The following is a 25081-nucleotide window of genomic DNA, read 5'->3' as shown; positions in this document are numbered from 1 at the left end:
AGCTTGCCGCCCTATTCACGAGTCGTAGTCGCCGCCCGCCCATTGTGTCGGACGAGGCGCCTCGTCTTGCCAACTCTTCGCCCTGCGTCCAATAAACTTGTTTTGCTCATCAGTCACTTGGTTCATTAGACTTTAGTGTCAGACAGAAGAAACACATCTTTTTTACGTACTTTCTCTTGAATACATACCTACTCAATATACCTAATATAATTCATGAAATAAAGCAATCCTCTGCAATAAAATCAATTATATTACTAGTTAATAGTCATACCTATATGTATTAATATACCTACTTGAAAAATCTAATTATATCTCTGAAATAGGTATAGACACATTACAAACTGACATTCTAATATTCATCAGTATATTTTTCAGTAGGAATTGAATAAGAAAATATTTAATTACGAATTAAATATTTTAGTCATATTATTACGAAAAAAATCCTAGTTTTGGTGCCTAATTATATCTACTTTATATTTTATTTTACTATAATTTTCGCAATCATATCATAAGTAAGTATTTAATTATCGTAAATATTAATACGTAGATAGGCAACTAAGTGAAAATTACAATACTTACTAAGTTATTATTTTTATGTGTAGACTAATTTCTAATTTATCTCTAAATACAGATTATAACTGTCTGTTATGTTAATTCTGATTAAGTTAATTATTGTATATTAAGTGCTTATCCCTTTAATTAAAAAAACTCACCAAAGAAGACTCCTGCTGTAACACATAATAGTTATCTTGTTTACTAATAAATCAGTCAACGTGATATTAATTAATTTACTTTGTTTAATAATACATCATACAACGTATTATTAATTAATTTATTATTCTCTTGGCACTACAACGTAGTGTGGGTGTTATTGCCTACTCTAGAATCCGCAGGCAAGAGTCCTTGTTTTGGGCAGCTTTCGCCCATTACACCCAGGCAGTTTCTTGATGCCACTTTCAACATTAACAATCCATATTGAATATTGTCGGCCAATACTTCTGCCACCTGGATTCCGAAATGCCAGTTTTTTTGCGTGCATGTAGGTATAATTCATCTTGTGTACCTACATATTCCAACAGTCTTGATTGTTTTGACGATATGCAGATCCTTGTATAACTCATATTTTATAGTTCTTTTTTAACCTTTAATAGAGAAATTACGCCAGCTTTTATTTATCAATATAAAACTAAATCCCATACTTTCTATTCTTTTCATATACGATTGAATATGCTCCGAGAAGTTATAAAAAATAATGAGATTTGTTTTTTTAATCAAGTTTATGGGTACTAGAGTACTAGACAATATTGAGTGGAACTTACAAATTAATGCATTTCGCCAAAAGTGGCCAAGTAGCTGTAGTAACTTTGTTAGTGGCCGCCATAAAATGACGTCCCGCAAGACGTCATAATAACCAGCCGCAGTTTATTTATACTTTTAACGAAAATGTGGAAACTTTCATAACGATTCATTTTAAATTTAGGTTTATCGACACTTCTCAATTTTATACATGGAGCGACGCCGACGATGCCTTTATGGCTTTTCTTTCAAAGTAACCTAAACACATTAACGTACAAATTTCTTCTGGTTTTTCATTAAGTATTAGTTAGATTTACATTATTGCTATTAATAATAGACAATACCTTTTCATAGTATAATAGAATGTAAGCATATTATTATAGGTAGTATTATTTATTACATTATAACACTTTTGTTACAATAACTATAGGTACGTACATTCATTCAACAACATTCACATTTTACAATGGAAGATATCTAATGTATTAGCAAAACCTAAAGATTTATTTAATAATGGCGAATGGTGTTAGTTTTCAATTCTTTGTTAAATGCATTATTTTAATTAAAATGAAACAACATTTATAATCGGTAGGTACTTATTCCATATTATTTATTAATATCAGGACCGGTTTTGTCCGCTTAGTTCAGAATATCTTGTTATTAAGATGAAACCGATACTGATATTACATACTTATTATGGAATAAATAATATATTGCATATTATTTACAAAATGTCTCACCACTGTATTCCTCACGAATCTCTTAAATTAAAAATTCTAACATCCTTTATTCAATGGTAACTTGGAAATTTTATCATATTATCTCCCTTTCTCACATTATAGCCATTTTTCTACCAACACCTAACAGAATTAACAATAATTATAATGTTACTTGAACATAAACGTACATTTAGGTACACACACTTAAAAAAAATTATATGTGACGTTATGCTAAAAATATTTTATGAATTTACCTGAATTACAAATTGGATGCTGAACCTGATGAAAAGATTACATGCCGTATTTTAATTTTAATTGATAATATTTTTTTAGATGCTTCACATTGAAATACGCCTGTAGAAAAGTAATAAATACAAAAGTCCAAAAAGTATTTGTTACCAATACACATTTACTTGTAAAAAAGAATTGATTTGATTTAAAACATATTTAAAATAATTAATTAAAATATATTGTACTGGCAATATGGCAGGTTTCTCATATCCGTAGAGTTTTACCCTGGAAGACGTCTCTGGCTGCAAATTTAAACTAATTGCTCTCTTCATTAATTGTGTGTATAATTTGTCAGGGACCATTTTTTGTCTGTTATTTTTATAGTGGTAAAAGACAACATATTTAGCGATTAGTGTTTACATAGTCTAGTTACTAAACTGTTACTCAAAAATAGTAAATATGACAAATATAATTAATGGAAACTTACGTTTTTTACGAAAGCACTTTGATTCATATCTTATTTTTTTAATAGTAACGATTGTCTTTCTATTCAGATCATTTTAGTATTTTTAATAATTATATTTAGGTAATTCCAATATTAGGTTAGAATACGCTGACAAAATTTGTCATTCACTACATTGTTATCTCACGAAAGAACATAATATTATGTTTACTATTTGCAATATCATGCAAGATAAATCACGAATACCAAGCTCAAATATCATGGGTCATAACTTTACCATCTTTGCAAAACAACAAAGTGAAATAATTTTCCACGACACCCGGAGATAATAAATATGAAAATTGGTTTTATACAAAAAATGTATAAGGAAGAATCGGCTGTGAGTTTTTTTTATGTCCAGGTTTCTAAAAGTTAATTATTTAAAAAAGTAAACAAAGTTTGCAAGTATGTTGGTATACAATAATAGGAACCCATTTTATTTAACCCTAGAAGCGGAGAAAAGTTGTATATTTCGGCCATATTTTGCGTAATGGGAAGAATGATGTACCTACTAATTCAAGGAATAGTAGAGGGCACCAGTGAGCTAGGCAGAAAAAATTCTACTTGACTTTGTTCGTGACATTTCTAAGTGATTAAAATTTGATCTCCAACGTTCTGTTGTGTATGCCTACGAAGATGTTACATGTTCATATCTATCAATTTTTGCAATACCATTTACCTATTAAACTTTGCATGCTTAATAAGAGCTTTTAAATAAAACAACAATTTAATATGAATAAATACATACCTACTTATGTCAAGATAAGATATTCAGACTCCCACAAAGGGTCCACGTCTAGAGTCAATGAGATAACATAGCATATGTAAAACAACACGGCGGTTGCTTCCATTTTCAAACTTTGTACTTTATTATATTTGAGGGTGAATAAACTAATTATATTGAATATTATTGTTCATGTAAGAAAGTACGTAATTACATCATATGATATGTGGTTACTCGGGAACTTTGTACCGGTCAACAAACCGATTCAGATATAAACCATATAAAAAGCCAGGGCGCACTACTTGTATTGTCTATTTTTCTTAATCACTCACGGCGTGCATAACTCTGTCTGTAAATATTTTGTATTATAATTTTACGCTGAATAAACAGTTATGTTTTACTTTCGTAAACGTCTATCTGTTTCCGAATTATACATCATCTCACCATCTAAAGAGCTAAATCCATCTTCGAAGGTAAAATACCTGACGTTTACCTTCAAAGACGACGGTCTTAAAGCGTACAGCTGTGTGAGTATTATACCAGGAGTTCCACAGAATGTCCCATCTTCGGTTAGAAATATAAGGAAGGCTAACACCGTCAAGCCACACCAGGTACCTGCCAGTTCAAACCAACTGTTTCCTTTAACCACTCACCTAAGGGACATAACAGTTCGTTAAAAGTCGGCTCGGTAAGGAAAAGAAGTAGACACTTTTAAATTATTTATTTATTTTAATGGAATCGTGCTTTATACAAGTATATTTTAAAAAAAGAAGTTTACCACTTAGTGATTACAGTATATGTCTAGTATCAGTTGCACGTATTGAGGAATTACCGTGAAACTGAAACTTCAAATTTCAAAGTATCAAGTTTTCTCGTTTTGGTCATAATGTGCAGTGTGCTTTCATTGGTTCAAGTTTCGCAGACCAAACATTGCAGGCTGTATTTCAGACTTCGCAGTATTACCAATCTCGATGTAGTTACGTAAGCGTATGTATTCCTACAGCCTGACTGCAAAACTCGCCCTTTTCTGTGAAAGGAATTAGTCTCGTTAACTTTCGCCTTCGGGGGAAAAACTTTCGTAATAAAAGCTTGACCGTTAAGCTCAATATTTGTCGAGGCTCTTATCACCTGAAATGTGACTTGACCGTGCGCGACACAATGGTACACATTTTATGGGCACACTAAATGTTTACATAGCTCCTACAAAGGTGCTTAGAAAAGAGTTTACAAGGAAAATGTTATACTTTGTGGATTTTTACGTTAAGTTACACAATGCGGTTGTCTTTTCATTTTTACTTCCCAACAACTTATTTTATGATTCTTTACTCTCAAAACAATTTATCTTACGTAATAGTTATTTGTGTGGGTATTCGTATATTCTGGTACTTACAATATTTTTATAAAACCAACATATTGTTTTCGCTATGTACATACGTAAATCATCATCAGAAGCGTGACAACTCGTGGTGAGTCCTGGCTTCCTTCAATAGTTCTTCACTTGCCCTTATCCATATTGACCGCCTTCCAGTTCAGTATCCCGGGTTCATAACCATTGTTGATAGCTCCATCTAATCAGGAATTATTTGACCTGTCTTTTTTCTGCATTCTATTGGATTGCTCGACAATATACTGTATTATCCGGTTCATTGGCGTTTATTCGATGGACACAATCATGGCCTATGAAAACGGTGGAGAATTAATTTTTCTTTTTAAAATTCTCAGAATCATTCACTTTGTAATAATCTACATGTTTCCGAGATATCGATAAGCATAGGCTTTACAAGTGGTAAAGCGTACTTTTACTGCTTTTAGTTTGGCGAAATAGTAGTCGGGATTTAAAATGTATTAATAGCATTTGTTCACTGACACGATACTCTTGTCAATTTCCCATGTGATATCATTATGACGGTTTACAAGCGATACACAGTTAGTAGGCGACGTATAATTCATATGTGGTTTGATAAAGGAAGCACATATTTTTTTTATTATTACAGTGTTTTTCTTAGCTTGTATTTTTATTTGTCCGGTTGTTCTTTGTCCGGTACAAATCTTGCAATCGATTTTTAACTAACTTTCCGACTATCTAGACATTTAAACTTTTAGAATATATCAGAACACGATGCCAATGCATTTTTTAAATACTTTTAGCCATCTTTAAGTAGAATTGAATTTATTTTCACTTAATTCTGTTTTATATGAAAAGTTATTTCGACACCATTATTGGTTGCTAGGATAGGGTCCTAGCAACTAAATTATTAATATATACGTGCGTTACTATGGAAATTAATATGACATGTCAAAATGACATTTCAGTACTATTTCTATCAAGTACAATTTTTTTTTATTGTTGAAGCTAGTCAAGTCAAGTTTATATGATTCAACAGAAAATTTAAAATTGTTGTATATAAGAAGTTCTTTTTATCATGTAACTCTTTCAGTGCTGTAAATATAATTTTCACCGCTGATACTGATATGGTAATGATATATAATAATATTGTGTATCGGCGTATGCCGCAGCTCCATAGCTAGAGACATAATACATAATATAATTCATTAAATTTGCTTACATACTCGTATTTACTATTTTAATTACTATGACAATTGGAATTATTATTATTATACTTAACCAAATGGTCGAAATATAAATTGTTGGTTTTTTTTAAAGCGAAATTTTAGATAATTTCGGAAGTATGAAAATATTATGTAATAATCTAATAATACTAGGGATTTATTATAATATAATACTTATTATAATAATTTAAATATGTTTTCCCAGTTATTTTTCAATGATAGTAATTTATGATGATTTAAAAATCGTTTGAAAATATAATTAATTAAAATAAAATGTGTAATTTATTAAACGTAAACTTTCGTATTTACCACATATAACATAATATGTACCTACTTGATAAAACACTCACCGTGTGAGCGAAACGTATGCTGTAAAATATTTTTTTTATATTTGGCGTAGACCAAGTTACATTTTTTTTATAAATAAAATATTTTATGTTCAGAAATTTCAGAGTTTCGTTATTGTTTAATGCCTCGAGTAATTTTGGTCACTTTTATCTTACGTATGACAGTCACTATTTTTAAAATATATACGTTGAGCTATTAAAACTCACGATGTGACAAAACATGAGATACAATAAATATACTCTTTAAGCACAAAAATAAAGCAGACCATCATTTTTTCAATTTCGGTGATATATATAGAACACTGAATGGTTTAGTGGTTTAACTATACGATCTCATAAAATCTTTTGAAAAAAAATATTACTTCGCAGGTTTTTATATCTCAACGTCGATGTATATTATGTGATACAGTCTATATTATACACACGTATTTTGTAAATACATATACATATTATATTTGCGGAATTATTATTTTGATATTGAATAGTATTGGATATCTTTCCTTCAATATAAATAGATACAGTCAGCAGGTACCTACCGTAAGCCTTCCAATATTCTAAAATGATACTGGGTAACTGGGTGTTTCGGTTTTCGATAAACACTCCAAATAATAATCTCTATCTAATATTCTCAAGTGTAAGCAGAGGCTTATATGCATTATACATAAGTAGCTAAATATTCACCGGCGAAATTTACTTAGGACGAAAGCGGTAAAACCATTTAAATGATTGCTTACTTACATAGCTTATTTTAAGTAAGTAGTTGTATGTTGTGTGTTGGTGGTGGGAGGTAAGTAACATGTTTGAGTTTTCACCGAACGCATCTTCAGCCGATAAACATTCACAGTTTCCGTTTGTGTTCGCACATTACCCCCTCCCCAGAACCTACTACGTGAGCATTACTACTCTACTTCTTGGCTAAGTTTCTTGGTGCTAATGGCTGGTTTATTTTATTACGATTTACGTTTGCTAAGCGGGTTGCTCTAATAACGCTTTCTTGAATAATTATGCAATAAGTTCTAACAGATATAATAGCTACCTATATTAGAAATTATTTCGATATTAACAGGATTATAATAATATAGCTGTTGCCAATAGTTTTAGGATTGCAGGTTTGAAAAAGAGTTATATAGTCTGAAGAAGAGACAAGTAAAATTTTCATTACATTTTAAACCTCTTAGAATTCGAAGATTGTATAGGAAGGAATATCTAGGAAGTAATATCAGTATGTATATAAGTCTCAATAGGTCGTATGTAATAATTTTGAGAATAACACAGTTTCATGGAAAACTCAATTTTTAACATTCGATGACTTTTTAAGTGTCATTTGGTTAAAAAGTATCCACAATTCACTGGGAGGATCTTCCGGAAGTATATAAATCTAAGTGAAAGTGTTAAAAAAATCAACAAATTGGCGTTTATATAAGAAATCAGTGTGTTATCCAAAATTTCTTAACGTATTTAATAATATATACGATAAAACTGTTTTACTGCGCGCATATTATTATCACGCCACACAATAAAAATAAAGATTTATATATCGCATACATTATATTATCAAAATGATCTATATTGTATAGACATATTTTCATGAATGCTCAACGATAAATATTTTTTTCTTAAAGAAACAAAGATTAAATATTTCATTGGAAAAATTAATGGAATCATTATACCATTAACATATTTTAGGGTTTAATAAATGGAGTTATTCCGCTGACCTAATAATATTATGACCATATATAATACTGCTAGAGGCAATGACTACGTTGTATGTTGAACAGACTTCAAACAGCATCCGGCGTCTCTGCCAAGATATACAGCTCAACTGCGTGCTACGGAAACAAACTTTGCTTTCCGAGTATCGGAAATCTATTGGCCCTGTTCGCTCTACCCGGTACATGCTCCACCTATGCTCACCCCTGCTGGCTTACCTGTTTCATACCTGCGCACATGTATTTGGTTCTATTACCAACATCTTGCCTCATGTTATACTTGATGTAACTTGGTTAATGTGTAAGCGGCTTTGTAGTTTCGTAAGTTATCGAAGATTTCGTGTAACGTTGAAGTAACTCAAAGAAAATTTGGCATCTTATTTCGTTGTGAATTTTGGAGGTAGGGTATGTTACCTACGGATAGTTACTCTGTTTTTATAAAACCTTACTACAGTTATAATTACTGTAATGTTATTAATTTTTGATGTTTGACGTCCGCCTGTTTGATTATCGGAATAATGCTTTCTGAAAATGGACGCTATCGAATATATTTGGTTGCTGAAGAGATACGAGACGGCTATGTTTGCCTAAAGGGCAGAAAGGTGCATTAAAGCATAGGTACCTATGTGTAAAATACAAAACCGCTAAAAAAGTTAGTTAGAACTTAAAAATAACGTATCACAGGTGCTGACAGTTCATGTTGCAAATGCAGATACCCACACGTTATCCTGAATTATGGACTTATATAAATGGTTTGATTGCTTTTCCGCCAAACTATTTAGGTGACCGTGGATTTAGTTGCGGTTATCAGTCTTTTGATTAAAACATGGAAAAACAGAAAATAGTATACTGCAGAGATTGGCAATACAACACCAGCTTCGAATTATTATTATTATTATTAATAATAATAATAATATTATTTTACCGATTCGATTACTTTTAAAACTGAGCTATACGATTCCGTAAAATTTCACCAGTGTTGCTTTATTTAAATAATCAATTATATAGCAGTCCAAATTCCAAGATGTTTTTATTTCGAATCTTGTCTGTTGAAATTTTAAAAATTACACACAGGTTTATAAATATTTCGTGCGAAGTTAATAAAATACACCTACATTTTATTTTTTTGTTTAGATAGACTATCATTTTCCTGTAGGAGTTCAGAGTATCAGTGAGCCAAAAAAGTATAATAATATATTCATAAGGCTTTATCTCTTATAATACTTCTTTAAATATCAGTATAGCTTAAGTTTTATTGTTTGAATTCAGTGTGATAACAGTTATATATTAACTTGATTGTTGTTACATTAATATGAAGGAGCTATTATTGATTTTTTAGACATTCTATTTAAAGTAAATAAGTTAGGTATGTCGTGCTTCGCGAGCTTTATAATATAAATATATGATGGCCCTCAAAAAGAGTTGAAGAATACAAGCATACTTTTTAATGAGTAATGGTCGTTAGCCAGCAGCTAAAAGGCATTGTATAACAAGATAGTTATTCGCAAGTACAAGAGCGCCAACACCCGATGTCTGCTCTAATTATGTACGCAATATCATTTACCCTAATTAATTACAAGTCTGATAACCTTTCATTTGGCGAAATTTTAAGTAAAGTGATAATTTTCATGAGTCGTAGACGGATCGATAAGTGTAAAATACTCACATGAGCAGTGGAAGATGTGTGTCCTAAGGGTGCCGGACGAAATCCCGAAGGCCGATATCCCGAATGCTGAAATCCCGAATGGCCGAAATCCCGAAAAATAAAATACAAACAGTAATAATACTCAACAACTACCAACTCGAAAGCAAAAAATACTACTTATTATAAAAGAAATGCAGCCATTCGGGATTTCAGCATTCGGGATTTCGGCATTTGGAATTTCGGCTTTCGGGATTTAGGGTTTCGGGATTTCGGCGATTCGGGATTTCAGCATTCGGGATTTCGGCCTTCGGAATTTCGACCCAAACCCGTGTTCTAATCTCAATAATGCCATATTTCTACTATTTTTTTGGTAATATGTATGTTTCTTTGGTTTTTCCAACTAATGTACTTTCTATGATTTATTTTGGTAATACATTATAGTGGGTATTATTATTATTATCTCTATATATATAAAAATCTCGTGTCACGATGTTTGTGGTCGAACTCCTCCGAAAGGGCTCGAACGATTTTTATGAATTTTTTTATGTATATTTGTTAGGTATGAGAATAGGTCAACAAGTATATTTCATACCGCTAGGTGATTAGGGTATCTCTATCCAGAAAAATTTTCTTTTATTTTTTTGACAATTTTTTTTTGTATTTTTTTTTTATTATTTGGCATAAAAAAATACCTATAAACCCAAATTTTCACCCTCCTAAGCCCTACCCTCCTATTTTTCAATCGCGATTTTATTATTTTTGTATGAACAAATATAACCGCCGTTCGTATTTCAAACAGAACGAAATTATTTATGTTGTTGAATGACAGATGGCGCTACGTCCGAGAAGAATTAAAGAAAAGCGTCGCGTCATTTTGACATTTCATTCGGCATATCACAACGCAGTGCGAGCATAATTTTGTACGATTTATTTTAATTTATCTATTTTTATGTGCGTGTATTACAGTGCACAATGCCAGCAAGGTGCAAGGGGGGCCATTTGGGCCGTCGAACGAATTAAGCAACAAACGTGCGAAATAGTAGAGCAGAAAGAACAGACGAACAAATCCAACAAGATAACAAAAACGTGCGTGTAAGCATGTCGCAATTGCGTGCATCTCAATCACAAGAGGCACGAGCTGAACGAAATTAACAACGACAATTGGAACGGAGCCAAACGCGCCGGTTCGTAGTTAACACACGCAGAGCAAATGACCGACAACGCCAACAAGTACATCGAACATTTACATCCGCTTCGTTCCTTCGTCTCGCATTCGAGTACGAGCCAGATATTGAATATTCCGCTCATCCAAAAGTGCTGATTGGTGCTATGGACAAAGAATGTTTCCATTGTCATGCGCTCAAATTCAAACATGAGTCAGCCGGGATGTGTTGCGCATCAGGAAAAGTGCAACTACCAGAAATTGAGATACCACCAGAACCATTGAACGGCTTGCTCATCGGCACGGTTCCAGATTCAAACCTGTTTCTGAAGTCCATTCGCACATTCAATTCGTGCTTCCAAATGACTTCGTCCGGAGCAACAGAAATAGTTCACAATACTGCGGCAAATGGTCAACAATTCTATTCTTCATTCAAAATCAAAGGCCAAGTATACCACAAAGTAGGCTCATTGCTGCCAATGCCAAACGAACCACATACATTTTTACAAATCTACTTCATGGGCGCGGCGGTGTGGACATCAATCATGTGGATGCACGTTGCGGCTACAATAGCCTCAATTTGCCTAATGCCAGGCGCATCGTCGGCAAAGTAGACGCCCTGTTGAATGAACACAATAAATTATTGAAATTTTTCAAAGCACACATGCACGAATTGCAAAGTAACAATCACGCTATTGTCATCAATCCTGATAAAACACCTGCTGGAGAGCACGTACGTCGATTCAATGAGACTGTTGTTGACGACATTGCTGGAATCATGGTTGGCGACCGCACATCGACGCGAGAAATCGTGATTCGAAGAAAAAACAATAATCTGGAGTTCATCGCTGGCACACACCGTTCTTACGACGCTCTCCAATATCCGCTAATTTTCTGGAAGGGACAAGACGGATATAGCATAAACATTAAACAACGAGATCCTGTCACAGGTAATTCATTCATTATGAACATCATTACTCATTTTGAATTGAGAAAATGAATGGTTGATGTTTTTTTGTTTTTATCGGCGGTCATCGTCTACAGCGCTCTATTCCTCTTTCTGTCATAGATCCCATCCCCACACACTTACGATACATTCGTTATTTTTTATTTAACAACCAAAATATTCACTATAAGCAGCGCTCGAAATGGAAAAATTTACGAACCGGAGCGCTCGACAGTTTTCTGAAGATTTTTACATAGTAAAGTTATCAAAGTTTATGTGTTTTTTTCATAAAAATAAGTGTTAGATTTTCTATTATATGGCCTATCCAGCTCAGACGGTCAAATTATCTATTCCACGAGACGGAGCGAAAATTTTACCGATTTCACGCATAGGAACGGCGCTCCGGTGCGTTCCGGTTCATTTCGAGCCCTGACTAGAAATAATTTATATGGCAGAACAACGTTTGCCAGGTCAGCTAGTAATACTATAATATTTAAGTGAATCACTATTTTATATAGACTACATTAAATGTGTTATCACAATGTAGTCGGACCAGTGGAAAATATATTACAGCTGGACCCTCTGGTGAACTTTTATAAAGTGGTATTTAGGCTGTCGATGCTCACTTAATACTCATTTCCGGGCCACTAACAACGTTTACCGATAACAAAACACAACATGCCCCAACGTAACACTCCATCAATTAACATTGTTAATTCCCAATATTGTGTGTGTCCAGGTGAACGAGTAACCGCGTTACGATTAAGAGCGGTCGATTGAACTCCGGTCCTGGGGGGACACTCTGTAGTCTGTGCCCTGTGTGTGTGTCGCCAAAACAACGCTATGCCGCCGGACACGGCAAATATTTACAATACCCCTTTGAAAATGAATCAACAGACCTTGGTTCATATTGTCTTTGCACTCTGGGTCTCTCAATCAACATCTCTCTCCTGTTCATGTTATGGTGTTCAAATATTAATATGATTTCATGGGTACGCTCGTAAATATTTTCAATGTAATTTGTAATAATTTTAATAATTGTGACAATATTAAATGATATAAGTAATTGACTAAAGTTAGGTATGTATTTTTTTGTAAATATAAGAAAAATGATCATATGAATCAATTATAAGAAAATATAATATATGTAATACTTATTAGTATGTATGTAATGTGTTTCTTTATTATTTCACATATTACATTTAATTAAATTGACAGTTCAAGTAAAAATATGGATACATTGCAACAATTATTTATGTAATTTCCCTTTTCGAAAGACCTTGTTATATCATGTTGTGTAAGTTTTCTGTTGTTTTCTTTTGAAATAAAGGAAAAAAATGCTTCAATCATGACATCTTTAAAATCTGAACCAAACATCTTTCGTGTACACCGATGTTGAATGTAGGATTAAAGATTTTTTTATGATTAATTAAAACGATACACAAAATATTTTATAATACTCGTTTCACATGATTTAATAACGATCAGGACTAGTTTCATATGCTCCAATATAACATTCAATGTATTATCGAAACTCGAAACTGACAGAACCGGTCCTGCAATAAATATATTTATTTGTTGTTAAACAATGGCTTATATATTACATTGGCAGTTACTAACATTTACCAAGATTTTTTTATTAAATTAATATCATATCTCCATAATTATTATTTTAATGCATGTAGGTACCTATTTAATTCACGTTTATATAATACGGCGTGTAAGTAAAAAAATGTTAATATTGAAACTCTGCAACTATTTTAACATAGTTCCATGTTCATCAAGTGTGGTATGTTTGCATACACGATATTTACAAGTAGGTATCCAATTTAGCTTCATTCGTTCCGAGAACCAAATTATTCCCTTCAAATTCCGTCACTTTCCCCGACCGATGTGTCGCATAATCTGTTTATTATTTAAACAGGCATTCGTAGCGCAGGCATCATTACTGCCTGCGAGGGCCTCCCACAGCCTCGCTACGCCATACCCTCTATGCCGTTACGCTACTAGGGCTCTACGCCGACATTGGAGCTGCAATCGAATTGTGAATTTGACCGGACGAGTGTTTAAAGTTTAAACGGAAATGGCGCGATTGCGTTCTTGCATGGTTATTTGTGTTCCATTACACTTTAGAACCGTATTAGTTTCTTGTGTTACCTATTGCATAAAGCCTAAATATATATATTTCATGTTATAAAGATACCAACGCTTCACGACAAAAATTTACATTTCGATTGTTTTATTTGATTAATTATTTGTTTAATTAAATAAAACATAATTTTATAGTAGTACTTATTCTACTTTATTTATTAATTTTGGACCTTTAATTAATAAAGTGGAATAAGTACTATACAATTTTAATTAAACAAAGAATTAATCAAATAATACAATGCAGTTCCACCATGAATTGACAGTTAACACTATAAAAGAAATTTCGATTGTTGATATATAATATTTAATATTATTACACTACGTTCTAGGTTTTCCGTATGTTTTCTGAAATTTTGAAATCACTTTAATTAATGTAACATAAAGAATCTGCTCAAATATTTAATGCTTCATATTTTAGATTTGGCTCTAATTGTTTTAATAATATATCTACTAAGAAAGTTAACTGAAAGTTTATTACTTACATTTATCTTCATTTTAATATACGATTTCCATTGTCGCCTTAACTTAAATTTATTTAGCTCTTATATATACATTTGTATCTACTATCATTGTTAGTAAGTAGCAGACCTCTCATGATCAATCCCATAATTCATACAAATATAATATTAACTTAAATATATTATTGGTTGTATTAATAGTAAATATTAAACTTTTATTCCGTGTTGTGTTTGAGAGGTATCTACGTTACCATATTACGCTCCCGCATTGGAGTATATGGCGAGAACAAGGTCGTGTCACTTTCCTCGGTCCATCGCCGCTTTTGCGTTTCCCGCTGTGTGAGACGTTCATTGCGCAGATTGATCATGTAGCACAGATTGGCCACGACGACGGTATCCTTCAAGGTACCATCTTTGGTTTTAGAGATTAGCCTGAATTATTTGATATTTTTGAAATTCTGATAGATTCACCGAAATTTGCAAAATCGGGATTTCGTGATGAGCAATTGCAATCAGATTACGGAATATAGATTTTTCAGTATTTTTAATTTTTGCTAATAAAAACTGTTTAACAATTGGCGATTCCTTGCGATTGCGTGTAAGGCTTATATTGTCGAGGGTCAGGGTTCGAATTCCGGGTCTGGCAACATTCACATGTGTTTTTGGACTCAGCGTACGGACCTAATAGGTTGAGGAAATGCCCAACATCCATTTCTCGTGAAAAAAAATATTGATACAACATCCATTCTGTGGAGGTCCATATTTGTGATCTTATTAGGATCGAACATTGTGTATATATATATATACATATATGTATGACATATTATGTAGTATTTACCTATATTTTTTTGTTCCACAGATCGTGAAAATCTTCCATATCGATGTTAACAAATAATATGTAAATATAAAGTCGATGAATGCTATTAAAATGTAACGCAATCTCATCATTAATATAATCAGAAAACGGATTTTAAAGAGTTCAATCAGAATTAGAGTAAGTATATTTTCATATGAACTAAATTACCGGGACTGTTTTTTTTATTGCATTCTTATTTATTTCACTAAATACGTTATTATAAATTCTATGGACATTAGTCGTTAATCCATCGTTTTAATTCCCAAATTTCGTTAATAAAAAAGCTTACTCGCATTGTCCCTGCAATTTTCTTTTATTGTTATTTTTTTTACAATTTATCCTGTCTTAACGCCACCGTCTATGTACATACATATACTATAATATTCATCTGTTTATGACATATTTGTACCCTGAATATTATTGGTGCTTTGATTCTAAACGTAACATCCTCTGAGGTCGTACCGCGCCCGTTGCTTCTACGGCCAGCCTGCGGCCATTATTCGATGCATTCTGCGCTATTCCCTTGTGCTTGATTTCCGATATCGAAACAATTCAACTGATTCGCAACCGTATTCAAACTGGAACAGTCATCCTCGGGCGAGCATATCATAAACCCAGACATATGTTAGACTATCTGGAAAATTTGTGCATTGCACCGCACGTCAGACAGCTTTAAGTCTCCATAGGACACAGAACGGAATACTGAATATCAATTTTCATAGACATATTCATTTCAAATTTAGACATATTCTATGTCCGTACTTATGTTTACTAAAAATAAAAAAATAGGTACATACATTTTACATAATATCACTCAAACATAATATTATATCAACTGTATGACATAAATATATAAAAATAAATAAAGGATGTGAGCCCATTAAAATTTATTGGTAGAATTCCACTTAATTTTTACTTATATAGTATAGGTACTTATTAATAATATAGTTATTCATCATTTTTACACTATTATATTATGACTATCTTTCTTCTCCCCCTAGTCTTTTCATAATTATGTTACAATCAAAATATTTATCGACCATATAAAAAATAAGTCGATGGGATTTACAACTATTAATATTATAGGTACTATTATTATTTTCTCTTAATTGCCCATAACAATTAATAATGAATCACTGTAAAATTATTTCGTAAGTAAAATGTAATATTACTTACTATTTCTTTTCTAGTTGGTATCCTCATTTACGAGAGATTTTTGTCGAGAGAGATCCAAAGTCACACCTTTCATTATCCGGATGAGTGCTTTTATGCTTTAAGCTATCGATCTGTTATTATTCATTAGAATTACGTCTAATAAGTACTTTATTCGATGTCTGTCAGGATCTGTCAACGCCTTTGCAATTAAATCAAGGCAATAGTATTAACATGATTATAATATATGTTGTCCGTCAATATTTACGTTTCTAGATGTTTTCTAATATTTATTTATGTTTCTTATTTAAAAAATTCCATACCGTTACTGTTCTGGCAGAAGACACTAATTCGAAAAAATGTCATATTGAGTTAGTTATACCAAAATGTTCCTTATTTCAAACTTTACTGTCTGGAAACCTTCTTAATAAATAAACAGTCTTTATTTTAAAGTTATCCTTTTTACGATTACTTAATAAACTCACACCATTTCAAACATTTTAACAACTTCAAAGTAAAATTACTCAAAACTAGTATTCTCCAGTTAGTGTGTTCTGCCATAACAGAGACGAATTATTGTCAGTAAAGAGAATATTTTATTATTAAATTTGGTGTACGTATCTATATTCAGTGTTAAATAAAAAAAAAATCAATATTATTCGCACGCGCAAGTTCGTCATAAATAAATTTTGATTATTTAATACCTATTATATTATTTTTATTATAATATATTTTATTTATTTTCGATTACTTTAAGTAGGCTCAATGTACCGTACCTATAGTTAGATATGTATAGAACTATTATTCGGTAAGCATGCTTGACGTGAGTCCTAATTTGCTAATCAAGCGATCCCTTTCGAATTAGTATCCGATTATTGCGTTTGGATCAGTATGTATCACGAATGCTTAGTCATTTAGTGTTAGTAGGTACATATTACAATACTTACAACGATGTCTTTCGATTGGCATGTTTAATTAAAATATGTTAAACTAATAATGTATTTGTTATCTCAGAAATAGACGCATCGATACGCCTGATCAATATGTCTAAAAAATACCTTTCTGTTCACATCAATTGAATTATCATTCTCATTTAGGTACATATATAATGTTAAACTTAATGACTATTAATTATTTATATCCTACTATAAGACCCGTTTCACACGGGACACCTGTGTGGCGCCACCGGCGTGGCGAGATTCCGCATTTACACATAACTGAATGGGCGCGTTCAGACAGGGACACACGAGTGTATTTCGTTTTTCTCGCGTTTCTGGACATCTCTTTTACTTACCTATATTTTTATTGTGTTTTTAAGTTTAATCTACGACCGATAAGTATTAGTATTCTGGAATTATTCTACAGTGGGACCAGGCAGCCATTCTAGCAAACAATACCAATACGACTTCGAATCCGTTTTTACGTAGCCATGGTACCAATGTAGAATGATTACAGCAGTGGTTTCCAATCTTTATGTTACTACGCCTCCCTTTTAAAAAAAATCTTATCTTCGCCCCCCCCCCTTTATTTCATTAAATAATACAGACACCTTATTAAATAGTGAAAAATGTACTAATATAAAAATGAAAAAAAAAACTTACTAGGTACCTATATTATATTCATTTTTAAATTAATTTGTTTTTCATGCGATTCACATGCTTGTTTATTAGCACAATCAATTTCAATAGTAGTAGTTAATCCAATTTTATCATCGTTCATTGACAAATGGATTCTATCATGGGTCCCCATATGAAGCGAGTCCCCAGGCCAAAATCTTTGGCGGGCTCATCTACCTATCGCTGAAGTTAAGGGCAGTGTGGTGCTCTTAAATAGTGTTTCCTAAATTATACACGGGAGTTATTATTTAAGTATATCAATCATCATATAGGTATCGCATCAAATTGCAACGCACAACCACATATTGAAAATATTTAATAGCTCTGAAACAAAGCAGCGCCTTTTTAACTTGTTTTACTATTAATAAAATAATGTGAAAAGTGCATTAGCAAACTAACCAAGAACTCAGTAAATAGATGTTTGTTTGCTTCAATATATCTGACGCAAAAATCATTTATAAGTGGAAACATGGCGAACTTATTTTTTTTGTAATTTTGATTTCCAAAGCTCCAATTTTTTATGAATGCCTTCACTTTGTTTTTTTAAATCAGTGAATGCATCAGTGGTCCTTGCATTGATTTATTCACTCATTTTTTTTTTTAAATTTCAACTGTTTTTCATATAGTTTATAATTAGCAGCCGTTTTAAAAATTTTGTTTTTGCAAACTGCAAACTGCGGCTACACTAATTGTGTTAAACTTTTCGCGCCTCCTTTTACAACACTCCGCGCCTCCCCAGTTTGAAAATCGCTGGATTACAGTATGCTTATATATTGTACGATTAGGTGTTATCGAAAATTATTAAAAAAAATAATACGAATGACTAATTACTTTCACATAAGGTCGTTGATTATCTTTGTTAGGATATTATTATTTAGATAGTTCTTCGCAAAATACCCGGTGACATGGATAGAACCACACATGTACGCACTGTACAATTATCCTGTGAAAGGGTATTCTTTGGAAGGCTATGTCTGAAGGATAGAAGACACCCATGCGAAGTTATACTGTGTAAAAACCGTGTGTTGTGAGCTGTTTACGTAGCTTGCGACAGATTATGGTGGTGAACATATTATTTCATGACACAATCAATAAATTTGATGGGTTGAAGGATCGATGCTGATAATTTCACATCATACCGTATGATTATATAATTTATTACCTATATACAGTTTTAAAGTACGGTTATATATCATATAGTATTATTTAATATAAATGATAACCTACATATATTTATATATCTATATATATGGATTGTTTAATTTTGATGACATTAAATTTTTTAATATTTTACCAAAAAAACCATGATTTAAATATAACAAATTGTTATTATTACTACAGTAGTGTACTTTTACTAATAATATTATTTTTCTTAGTGTGCTATCTTCTATCGAAGGTTGGCCGCCATCAAGGCGACGGTTGCTAACTCTTATCCGGAATAATTCAGGCGAGGTAGGTAATAATAAATCCATCAAATCATATACCACTATTAATTGTCAAGCTTATTTTAGTTTTACAACTAAATTAACTGTAGGCTAATAAAACTAAATCTGTGGAGTTAGTTTAATAGTAATACTATTATATATTATTATTGTGAAAATGTAATTCTACCAAGTAAATGCTTTCTCAATTAGTCATTATTACTCGGTAGAAGCCACAGAATAACTTACCTGAGTATCAATAAACCGAGCGAATATTTCCGCGCAGTTTGTATTTTTTTCAAGCCAGAAGCTCGGCTCATCACTTCACGGGAGATTGCATTTCCGGCAGCGCAGGGAAGCACTGCCTCCTTCCTCTCTACCTGGGGACTTTTTCTGTTTTTATGCTGCACCCCAATTCCGAAGGTAAACATTTGTAGAAATCTCCGAATGCGGTGCACCACCTTTCCACTGCCATTCTAAATAAAATACTTTCCGGTAAATTAGAGTGTTAACTTTAAATAAAAATGATGCGTTCAGGTTTTTTAGGACATTTCCATATCATTCGAGGTTGCTTAGTCAAAAAGATATATTAAATATTTTAGCGAACAGGTGATTTTTATAGGGTTAAATCTTAAAGCTACAGTTAGAACGACTACAGAACCAAGCTATCAGATTGGCTCTTGGCCTAAGAAAAAGTACCCCTACTAACATACTACTTGCCGAAGCCAAGATAACATTACTAGAAGAAAGATCTAAATTTATATGTAAAAACTTCTTGGTAAAATGTATGTCAAACCGTACTTCTAATACGAGATACAATGTCAACAGATTTCTACAAACAACTATAACGCGAGATCGTACTCCGAAGAGATTTCAAATTTTAAAAGAAAGTATCCAAGCTGTAAATTGTATTGATCATCTGATTTTAAAAAGAGACTTCTACAACTTTTTTAATTATACCTATGAAGATATTATATATAACGTTTTAACTAATATAAAAATAGGAATGGAGCTATCGCACTCCGACTCTCCCGACTTATTATTCAAGTCCAAATTTAGCAATCAAAATGTAGTCCAAATTTTTACGGATGGAAGCAAAATTCCCGATTCACCTTCAGTAGGTGTAGCAGTGTTCTTCCCCCAATCCAACACGTCGGTTACCAAAAGTGTCCACAGATTCACTTCCATCTATACAGCAGAGTGCTTAGCCTTATGCGAAGCCACTAAAATTGCACTTAATTACAAAAATAAAAATATCAACATTTTCACTGACTCCTTAAGTCTGATTCACTCGCTCGAAAATCCAAATTTCAGCATCAAAACTAATGACTACATTCTTAATATTAGAACCAACATTTCCAAATTTAGCAATAGTAACAAACACGGTACAAATATACAGATATACTGGATTCCAGCACATAAAGGAATTAATGGCAATGAAATTGCTGATCAATTGGCAAAAAAATCTGTAAAATACCCATCAGAAAATATAAGAATTCCGTACACAGATTTTAAAGCCCAGTTTAAACAAACAATGAGCGAAAATAACGGTAAATATTTAGAAAATCTTGGGAAAGAAAAGGGAACACACTACTATCAAAACTTTTATAGTAGATCTCCTAAAACTTGGTTTAGTAAACATTGTAAAATAAAGCGAGAAGTAATAGTGACAATAGCTAGAAGCAGGACAGGGCATTACAGTCTCAACGAATCATTGTACAAAATTAAAGTGGTAGATAGCCCTCAGTGTCAGTGTGGACATCCCACTCAAGATCTTAACCACATTGTCTGGCAATGTGATGCCTATGACCAGGAGAGAGAAGTGTTATTGAATAAGTTGGGAAAATGCAGGTTATACCCTCCCTTTACAATTAATTCATTCCTGGCAAAACCAAATATTTCAGTTATGAAAATTGTACATGAATTTCTCCAAAAATGTAACGTAAATGTCTAGTGTATAGTGTAACAAAAATGTAATTATGTATCATTAATAATGTAACTATTTATTCCTGTCGTTAAAAAAATGTATGTATACTTTTGTAAACCATTGTAAAGCAGAATAGCCTTCCATTCAGAGAAGAGCTCAATTGCTTCCAAATAAAGAAAAAAAACATTGTTTGTGATGGTTCACTTAATTATTCAAAATAATGATGGCAGTCTTGGCAATGTCTGCAAAAATAAAAAAATAAGCATGATGTTGAATGTGACTAGTGAATCTACACACATGTGAAATAGTATTTGACAAATAATATATCACAGTATAAAGTTTGCTATAAATAAATTTGCAATGCAAAATTAGATTTAATAGGCTTAGCAACTTTTTTTAGCTGCTTTTTCACATATTTATGGTTCGTTTGTGCAGTAGTTGTATCATGTCGTAAAAATAGCGTTGATATTGATTTTTTTTTAATTTAAATACCTTTATAAGTATCATCGGAGGATAGTCGATTTTAATAAAATCCTGTCGTTTGAGAGTTTCAAAAAATTACCGAAAAAAATACGAAATCTAATCGTCTTTAAGTCAATAAACTTTATCCCATTTTCCCGATAATGATCCCGTAGAATACGGTCTCAGGTGATAAAAGCCCGAAATAAATTAATGTTTGATAATTACTTTGAAATTGTATGAATGCATTTAAAAGTTTAATAGATTTTGTTCAAAGATTCTTCAAAAATCCTATACCTATAATCAAAACTCGTTGTTTATATGTAAGTACACTGTTCAGTCAGTGACGAAGTTTTCATACTAAATGAGTATTTAGCGCGTACAGTAAATTCCAACGGTGAAGACTACAAACAATTATATAACACTTTACTTAAAAAAAAATCATGTAATCACGAGAATTTATTATCCTCAATATATAAGTCGATTTATTTTCTGCATACTTACACAGTGACACGTGTAATTTAAATAAAATCTCTGGATTATTTCAAGTATAACTTCGAATTAAATATGTGAAAGACCAGGGTGACATCTGACCAACTTAGGCGAATTCTATAAGAAATCTAATTTAAGCAATAGTTAGAGTTTATATAAATTAAAATTGACTACTTCATTAATTCCTATAAATAGATTAAAATAATACATTTTTGATTTCAATATTTAAAAAATCTATTATCGTAATCATTTTACTAAAATAGAATATTTAAAATTTCACTGTTTTCGTATGTTGTAGTCATTTACGTGTAATATACTCGTATTAATATTATTATCTAATTAAATTGCGGCAGTATGACTGTCCAGGGCCGTCATTTACATTCATCCGAAAGGAATTATTAATATAAATCACATTTCTCTTATTTATTTTCATACTAGTTCTATTAAAGTATCATGTTACCTACTTTAATATCAATTAAATAAATCAATAACGCTTATTAAACATCCAGAGTCTAAACTCTAGAACATTATGTACCTACTTATTTTCATCTGAGAGTGTAGAATAAAATATTTTTTTTATGCTCCTGATTGCGTTTGTTATGAATTATTTTTTTAATGAAATTTAGTTTAATTTTATGCATGTCATACATTTTTCCTATATTATATAATATATAGGTAAGTACATACAATGTATTTGATTGTTTTATGGCTATCTTGTAAAATTTCTCACTTAAATTCTGTTAAAGCTAATCTATAAACTAAGTAGGTACCTATATCGAGTAACGTACCAAAATCCAGAAGCTCCCTAGGATATCAATCGAATAGAGCGGTAGTTAGTTAGCAAGAATCCATCGAGTTAAAGTATGGGACAGTTTTCGTTGAGGTATTTATATCCTGGTAGGTAGCAAGGACGGGTGAATATAGGGGAAAGAGTATCGCAGTGCTACGTACAAGTAGATAGACGCTCTTCTGCGGAAGTAAACGTGCTTAAACGCTCGTAAATATGTAAATAATTGATTTACTCCAAGATACCACGCCGCCATATCTAGATGGGAGTGTTTTTTTTTTGCTCTGCGCGATGGATCGGATCTTCTCGTTGCCTCTTGAACGAATTGGTTCTCTTGTGATGGGATACTTTGTCGTCTGCGCTACCCCAGCGACCCTCCGATCTGCTCCAGTTTAATATCGCGTTGAAGATCATCGATTGGAAGTGGGCACTTAGCATAATTCGCCTCATTAAATTTTATTGGACGAAATCAATTAAGTACATTTAATCATTGATTTTTATTTATTGTATAATATATTCTTTTATATTTTATGATATGTAACGTTTTTATTAAGATCAAAAATACTTACATATTTAAATTGATTGCACATAGCTAATTTTTTTTTTTTTTTTTACTAATTATTGGAATTTGAAGTACTTTGGTTAAAACATAGTTATACGAAACAATTTATAGACGGATATATAACTCAAAGAAAAAAGCACTCAACCGGAAAGTGAAAAATGTGAGTTTGAGTTTCATTCGTTCCAACTTTTTTCTACGATTTTTTCTAATAAGTACCTACACTTATAGGTTTTTGATGTTTTTCAAAATTATTTGTTTTCTGCAATTAAGGAATATTATATATCGTCACTGTTCTGGCAAAAGACACTAATTCGAAAAATTACATTGAGTTAGTTATACCAAAATGTTCCTTATTTCAAACTTTACCGTCTGGAAGCCTTCTTAATACATAAATAGTCTTTATTTTAAAGTCATCCTTTTTACGATTACTTAATAAACTCACATGATAGACCATTTTACATTTTAAAAGCTTCAAAGTCAAATTAATCAAAACTAGTATTATCCAGTTAGTGTGTTCTGCCAGAACAAAGACGATATACACTACACTGTTGATAAAATATAATGCTTTTACCAGAACGGTGACAAGATTATTTTATTAAAGGCACCTTGCAAATTGAATTATTTCCTTGACTTAGAATATTTTCTATTACTTCAATTTCTGATTATATTAACATTATAATGTCTATTGTCATTATTGTTGTGATCATCAACTTCATAATTATCTCAGATACATAAGCATGTATTAGTTTCCTACGTAAGTATATATTTCTTGAAATATTATTCACTTAGTTTAAAGCACAAAACATATTATTAACCACAAGGAAATCTGCTTGACGTCGGTCGGAACATAATACTATCAAAATATTCGCAGTAAGAGGCTTAAATAGTTGAGAACAAGCAGTCATAATATTAACCGTTTATTCGGTTGCAGTATAAAAAGTAGAAATCGAAGTTAATTTAAACTAGTCTTGAATGTTTTATGAAACGTCTTGCTGAGTTTGAGGCTTTTAAATCCAATCTAGTTGGTTATTTTTTGCAGAGAACTTCGCCGAGCGAGCCTCTGTTGTGAAGTGTTCGTCAATCAAGTTTTCGGACGATCTACTCCTGCCAACCCTCAGTTCTGACAAATCCCCCTTTAAGATCTTGCCAACATCGCCTTCGCCTCTTTCAACCCCCTCCACAATTGAAAATTTAAAGTCACGACTGACGGCATTTTAATTACCGCAAGGAAATGGTCAAGGTAAATTTTGCCTAACTTTTTGTTTTGCGAATAATACAATTAAAAATAACCAGTCAATTTTATTCACTGTGTGACCTGTAAATAACATTAATATTATTGTGTGGAGTG

The 25081-nt window shown here is 32.0% G+C and overlaps 1 protein-coding gene across 3 annotated transcripts in view; it reads left to right on the top strand.

The window, feature by feature from the left end:
- heph (polypyrimidine tract-binding protein 1 heph) overlaps positions 1-25081 on the top strand; it is a 583478-nt gene that overhangs the window by 253089 nt on the left and 305308 nt on the right. The window contains exon 3 of one of the 3 annotated variants that reach the window (XM_085952127.1): positions 24773-24973. The exons of the other annotated variants lie outside the window; for them this stretch is intronic. Within the exon in view, the coding sequence (XP_085808253.1) occupies positions 24965-24973 (9 nt within the window). The 5' untranslated portion in view covers positions 24773-24964. The remainder of the gene's footprint in view (positions 1-24772; positions 24974-25081) is intronic. 3 annotated transcript variants of the gene reach the window in all.

The sequence above is a fragment of the Rhyacophila brunnea genome, unplaced genomic scaffold, assembly GCF_057557595.1.
Source record: "Rhyacophila brunnea isolate RB1 unplaced genomic scaffold, BYU_Rbru_1.0 scaffold_3, whole genome shotgun sequence".
In the NCBI taxonomy this organism is placed as follows: Eukaryota; Metazoa; Arthropoda; class Insecta; order Trichoptera; family Rhyacophilidae; genus Rhyacophila; species Rhyacophila brunnea.
Note: the sequence above shows the minus strand (reverse complement) of the source record. Positions and strands in the feature narration are given on the sequence as shown.